The 6,824-nt window shown below is 41.6% G+C and overlaps 1 protein-coding gene and 1 pseudogene across 1 annotated transcript; one reads left to right on the forward strand and one right to left on the reverse strand.

Annotated features, from left to right (window-relative positions):
* Positions 1–1,962: 1,962 nt before the first annotated feature.
* On the reverse strand, positions 1,963–2,630 carry LOC136468954 (uncharacterized; annotated as a pseudogene).
* Positions 2,631–5,574: 2,944 nt separating this feature from the next.
* Positions 5,575–6,362, forward strand: LOC136471787 (two-component response regulator ORR12-like). The gene is made up of 5 exons (XM_066469539.1): positions 5,575–5,668; positions 5,754–5,800; positions 5,907–5,984; positions 6,130–6,200; positions 6,281–6,362. The coding sequence occupies exons 1-5, from the start codon at positions 5,575–5,577 to the stop codon at positions 6,360–6,362; spliced, it is 372 nt and encodes a 123-aa protein (XP_066325636.1).
* Positions 6,363–6,824: the final 462 nt, after the last annotated feature.

The following is a 6,824-nucleotide window of genomic DNA, read 5'->3' on the forward strand; positions in this document are numbered from 1 at the left end:
GGGTTTTGAATGTTGGCTAGACCGGGTTGCCCTGTTTTCTGACCAAAAGCAGGAAAACTAGCTTGGCTATGTTTCTCTAGTCCAAATTTAAAAACTAGGAAACATGTGGATTTCGATGTAGACCCGTCTATTGTGTAGCCTGTTTTGTGCACACACCTGTTAATGTTATGGGTTTAAGATAGGTGGAAGTTAAGACACATCCACACGTGCGGGGCAACATGAATAGGTTCGGATGGCTAAGCCAGATGTTAATAATATGAGTGTTGTGGCGTCAATAATTATTTTGTAGCTTCGAACGCAGTAGGAAGAATAAGAGTAAGAAATCATGGAGGAGGGAGGGAGGGACTGATGGGACAGAGAGTGAGACACATAAGGAAAAAAATTTAATATTAGATATAGAATAATTATAATCGTTCACCCACGTGGATAAGGAAAAATGATCACACGAGCAGCTGCAGTGCGGCCCAAATGTGTTGCTTCGCGTCCAGCCCTGCCGGAGCAGCTGCAGTGGCGGCCCAGTACGTGAGTTCAGGCCCATTCGCGTCTCATGGCGCGTTTGGGCCACCACCGGCTGCGAAATCAGCTTCGATCAGTTTTCAGGTTTTGCGGAACAAGAGATTTTTATGCCAAAGGTAAGGAAAATGGTAAGTAGTTTTCACTTTTGAAGACGTCACGTTGTTGTAGTTCTTCTGATGGTTTTGTTTTAGATGTTTACATCACTACTTCACAAGTTCTAGCTGTCAGCGCTGTATATGAAAGGTCTACATATGTTGCTTCCAGGATCATCTACTTCCATTTGTTCTATTTCATTTAAGTTGATTAGCATTTTCAGAGGAAATGCTAACTAGTTTCCTACCTAGCAAGCGCTAAGGCCTTTTTACTGGCCCAAAAATGATCTAGTAGTATATATATATAAGAGCAACTCCAGCAATAGCTCTCAAAACAAGGCTTCTACTTTTTATTTGAGGGTTGCTCCTACTTTTGAGAGCTCTGTTTTCTGGAGTGAACTCCAACAGCCCCAAAACAAGGCCCCTACTTCCCAATTGCTTCTATTTCCTTATGCACTATATGCATATGTATTTGAGAACATCACACTATATAATAAATTATTTAAACTGCAACTCTAAAGCACCATATTTAAAAATATGATTGAAAATACGAATATTCAAATTTAAATTCAAACATAAATTTGGTCCAAATTTGACGACATTCGATCACAAATCAGAAGACACATAGTAATAGTTCATGACATCATTATCAAATGAAAAGACACATAGTCCTAAACCAAAACATAACAATGAATATCAAATTTCTCCTCCGCCACTAGCTTCATGTCCTCCACAGCTACCACCGAAAGCGTTGTTGAATGCCGCCATCTTTTCAACTGAGCCCTCATTGCTATCACATGTCTTTTGGGAGGGGTCCAATGTGTCGAGGTCACAAAACATAACCTTTTGTTCTTGCTCCCATAGGGTCTTCTTCTCCTCATTTGCAATCTTGCGCTCTTCAAGTGATAATTTGCACTCATGCAGCACCTTGCTCTCAATCCACCTATCATGTCGCACAGATTCTTTCAGCAGTCCCCCAATACAACTCCCCCAATAAGATGGTATTGGGGTAGCCCAATATCACTTTCTAGATTTATCGGGGGAGATGTTGTAGCAGTACCCCAATATATCTCCCCCAATACCCATATGAAAGGTGAGTCCCACAAATGTGTAAGAGAAAATATGGCTAAAAAGTGTTAGTTGGAATGGTTCCCATGGCATTAAGGGAGTTGTATCTCCCCCTTTCTTTGAGGGGAGATGAGTAAAATATTGGTGGCCACCAAAAAAAGGAAGAGGTATTGGGGAACTGTTGGAGTAAGAAAAAAACATAGATGTCCCTAATATGGCAGTTTTATAGGGATAGGGGGGTACTGGGGAACTGCTGGAGATGCTCTTAAGAAATTTCTCTATCAAGTTATAATTTGTTAGTTCTCCTTTCTTCAGCTTCTCCTCCTTTCTTTAGCTTCTCCTTTGCTTGCTTCCTCCCCATAGGCCTTTTACCACTAGGCATGGAAAAGTCAGGGGTTTGAGCTTCAACCAACAATGGAGGAAAGGAAACCCCTTCTTCTTTGGATCTTTTTCTATATATGCTGTTTGAGCTTCTAGCAACTAATTAATTGGAAGACATGTGTTAGCAAAAATTATTAAATAAATGATGCAACATCTTAATAAAAACAATTCTTCCATGTTCCTGGTAGGGCACACCACTAGGATGGCGGCGCTCAACCTCCTCAAATAAGCCTTGAAACTTCTGAACATTCCTTGTGAATTATCCCGCATCTATGCTCCAAAGAATTTGCATTCCTATCGGATACAATTTTTTTGTTGGCATGAAAGTTTTCATGAATTCGCTTCGAATACGCTTTGCTAGGTTGCTCATTTCCAGTGATAGGATCAAACTTATGTTCTCCCATGATTCACATAATTGGAGATCTTCCTCTGGAGTGTAGTTGGCAGCACAGATTGGCCTTCCTCTTTACATCATTAGGTTGACGAAGGCTGAGTACCCATGGGTAAAATTGCAATGTCATCAACGTCAACATCGTCAGACATCATCCATGACCAATTACCTCCCTGCGACATATTCTAAACTGTGCAAAAAAAAAACTAGCACATATACATATCAATTTGAATCACATATACAGTACAGTACAGTTTACGTTTATGCATCATATTATCCCAAAGGCTGGGTCTGAACGAGTCACATATGCTACAAGGATCTTCAAAAACTTCAGAAGACACCTGGAAGACTACTACTAAATTATATGTACTGCTACAGCATGACATTTCTGAATAAAGTAAGCAAAGATGGAGCACGCCTGTTACCTTGGAGAGGATGGAGCAGGGTCACGTCCGCTGGTGGTGTTGCTCCTACTGAGCGCACGGACGGGGATGGCGGGGCCGTTCGTGAGATGCAGAGATGCAGCGCCGGTCGTGACCTTGCAGAGATGCAGCGTCGGTCCCTTCCCGTAGATCCAGAGTGCGCGGCAGACGGGGAAGGGGCCCGCCCGCAAGCACAGCTGCAGGGGAGGGGAGGGAGCCGGCCGGGAGCGGAAGCAGCCGGGGAGAGGAAAGAACCTAGCGGCGCCGGTCAGTTCTAGCGGATCCGGCGGCGCCGTCTTCCTTCCTGCTCACGGGAGGACGGGGGCTGCGCGCGAGCTAGATGCAGGGGAGAGGAAGCTCCGCGCGCGAGGTGGAGGAAGATGCGGACGCCATGTCGACGGGGAGGAAGCAGCGCGAGCGGGAAGAAAGCCCCGCGGCAACCAACTTCACTTTATATTATACCAGGACTGAGGGCCAGACGAAAGATTTGAGGACTCCTCAAATTTGAGGACTCTGGTAGAGACCCTGCTGTACTAATTTTTTTTTTTTTACTTCGGCCCTCAAATGTAGGACGAGGGTAGAAGCTGCTGCCTGCTCTAAGAGGCGTGTCAACAATATTTTAAGAGGCGGAGTCACAACTCACAAGCCATGTCTATTCGAAGGTCTATGTCAATCGCAATCTACACAGACGAGCGACAAACCGGCTGTGCAAATGGTGTTTCCAGAATCCTGAGAGGTCAGTGCAAAATGGTTGGTGAAGAGGGACTCAAAATGGTTGTGGTTGGAAAGGGAGAGGAAGCACCGGAGGCCGTGTGCACGTGAAGAAAAGCGCCTTGCAGATAGCTTTGCTCGGCTTCAACAAGAGAATAGAGGCAGCTAGATGATGCATCTCCTCCTGGCCTCGACCCTTCGGCTTGCATCGGCATCGGGTCCTGCGCGGCTGCGCCTGGGGACTAGAGCTATAGATAGCCATGCAACTCACAAACTGATAGCTCGGTCCAAAGCTTAAGTTTTTTTGGCCTAGCCTGTCCAGGTGGCCAGCGTGCCCGTGCCAGCCCAGCCCAGTGGAGTAGGTTGTGCTTGGGCTGCTCCCTGAGGCCCTTTGGGCGGCCCGGCCTGACCCGCTAAATAATAGCAAGCCCAGTGCGCTCCCTGCGACATATGTACACGGCTGCAGTCCGCATATGTATTCCATGTCCCGTCACGGCATGAAGACTCGGATTCATTTATACGTGCTGCGATCTCAATTTTGTGTGAATACCGATGATAGGTTGCAAAATTAGGTGTGGGTTTGAGGATAAGTTAGAGCACACTAGGAAAACCGTAAGTGCACATTATGCTAGAGCTAGTTTATGTTTTTTCTAATGGTAGTTTTATTTGATCCCTAGTTTTAAGGTTTCAATTAGGCACCCAATTTACCTTCCACCTCCTCTTGGGCGCTGACAAGAACCTTTCAACCTCTTTAATTCTATCTTTGTCACAAGAGTGTTATGGCAAACTTTGTATCTTCTATAATGAGAACATTTCATAATCTATATGTGATAATCTAGACTAGTGTTAGTGACTCCAACTAGTTGTGTTGCTATTTGAAGCAAATCTCCAGTTATGACCATCAACCACTATGTCTCTATGACTCTTTTGTCCTTGGAGACACATAACTAGTTGTCATCCACCACTACTCTGGGTTTGTCGCCAACCTATTTTTGATGGGCCAGGAGTGAAGCTCACTTCTAGAGTTGTGATAGTTGTTAATTTCTAATTTGTGTACATATTAGCCTACATTCAATCATGCGACCATGCTTATAAATAGGAAACATGCATCTAGTATTATACTTACCAATGAGTTAGCACAATCGGTATGTTTGTAGCCAACTTAATAAATTCCTTGTTTCATGTGAGAAATTCAAGTTGTTAACATGATGTAGCATTATTAGAGTGTTAAAACCCTCCAAATGCTATGCCTATGATCTACTTACCATTGGTGCTCCTGGAATTAAGGGCAAATTTGGTTCCCAAGCAAGCATAGCTCACCTTGCTGGCTGGAGCAAGCTTACCTTGCTGGCGCTGGCGAGCCGAATTTGTTTGCCTATGGAAGTAAGGAAAAAGCTCGTTAGCTTAGGTCCTAAGAAAGCCTTACTAAGCAACAAAATGACCACATCCTTTTGGTTTTTGACTCAGCAAGGTTGTATAGTACTCATCAAGGGAACCAAACGTATCCTGAATGATTCTTAGTTCATGCAGAGTCAAAACATGCAAATAAAATGCTTTTATGATTAAAAATATAGCTAGGGTCCACCTCAGATACGCTCTATATCCGAAGGATGTACTCACTCATGTTAAAAGATATGATAGTTATATCCTACTATTATTTACTATTTTCTCTACATTAAGGATAGTATCAGTATACCTACTGACGTATTCCGTATCTTAAGGATATCATTTGTATAATTGCAAACTTGTCGTTTATTTGAAAGATATCATCAATATAGCTACAACTTATGATTTTCTATCTTAAGGCTATAGATAGTAGCCAGCAAGTATTTGATAATATATTAAATATACCAATAGTATACCCACAAATTTCTATATAAAGAGGTCCACTTTGGGTTCATTCCATCACCAACATCGCAATACAAACAATCCAGTATCAAAGGTTTGCAAGGTTGTCCTCAAAGGAAGGAATAGGAAGTTGCAAGAGAGTATCATGGACACTGTTGCTCCACATGTACTCATAGTTGATGACACCTTTGTTGATCGCCTTGTGGCATCTCGAGTCTTAAAGAGTTGTAACATTCAAGGTATAATGGCTTGAGTTTTCTATGCTTTCACTCAATTTCTTTGATTTAAAAATGTTCCCTTTTAAATAATATTATTATTGTGTAGTGACAATTGTGGAGGGCCCAAAGCAAGCCTTGGATTTTCTAGACATGGTATATCAATAGTTTATATAACTAATATTAATTGGAATGCACATAATTTAGTTCATTTGGTTACATACTATGATTGACATGTTTTCAACATAACATTTGTATACAGGAGAATGATGTAAAGCTGATTCTAACCGATTATTGTATGCCTGGTATGACTGGGTATGATCTTCTGATGGAGGTGAAGGTAGACTCTTTTCTTAAAGAAAAATAACTTCTAATATCCATGGTCGTATAGTTTCATGATATATGTTGTGTTGAATGTTTTATGTTTCTGTCTCAAAATATATAGAAACCTTATCGGTTATTAACTGAATTTTTTACACACTCAGGAATCACCAAAGTTGAAGCATATCCCTGTGGTGATCATGTCTAGTGACAACATCCCTGAAAGGATGCAAAAGTGAGTGAAGCTTAAATCTATCAAGCAGTTGCATTATATACACCAGTATCATCCATATACTTAATTTATGTCATATGCAGGTGCCTGGATGCAGGGGCAAAGGAGTATATCATAAAGCCTATCAAAGCTGTTGACGTGCCCCGTATTTTGAGCTACATTTGATAAGCTAATGAGGAAAAGGAACACAGGAACAAAAGAACTCACTATAGGGTTCTATTTTCAATTATCTATGAATTATTCTAAGAAGTCCTTTCATGGTCTTCTTTTATTTCATCAATTATGTGTAATTTGCTTCAACTTTAATTAGACAAGACAATTTGTGTTTTTTTTCTAAAAGTTGTGTGTATCTTTGATCCATATGATGTATGTTATCTTATAAGCTTAATGTGATGATGGATCATATCATGACTTGTCATGAGAAATTGGTTAAATTTTGTCAAAGAATATGATGGTTTCTTATCAATATTTTAACTATGTATCCGTAAAAAGTGAGGAAAGGATCTGGTTTTGGTTATAGGGGGAGAAGGGTTCCACTAGTTCTACCCATGCGTATCTACTATAGAGTGCCTTATCAAGTCTAACCCATAACTCTGCTTCTAAGTATCTCCATGAACTTCACAACTA

Source organism: Miscanthus floridulus, chromosome 8 (assembly GCF_019320115.1).
Source record: "Miscanthus floridulus cultivar M001 chromosome 8, ASM1932011v1, whole genome shotgun sequence".
Lineage (NCBI taxonomy): Eukaryota > Viridiplantae > Streptophyta > Magnoliopsida > Poales > Poaceae > Miscanthus > Miscanthus floridulus.

Bases quoted from the DNA above. Each gene is read 5' to 3' on its own strand.
- LOC136471787 (XM_066469539.1), top strand. From the start codon at position 5,575: ATGGACACTGTTGCTCCACATGTACTCATAGTTGATGACACCTTTGTT. The intron at 5,985-6,129 runs GTAGACTCTTTT...TTACACACTCAG, and splicing joins ATCTTCTGATGGAGGTGAAG to GAATCACCAAAGTTGAAGCA. The intron at 6,201-6,280 runs GTGAGTGAAGCT...TGTCATATGCAG, and splicing joins ATCCCTGAAAGGATGCAAAA to GTGCCTGGATGCAGGGGCAA.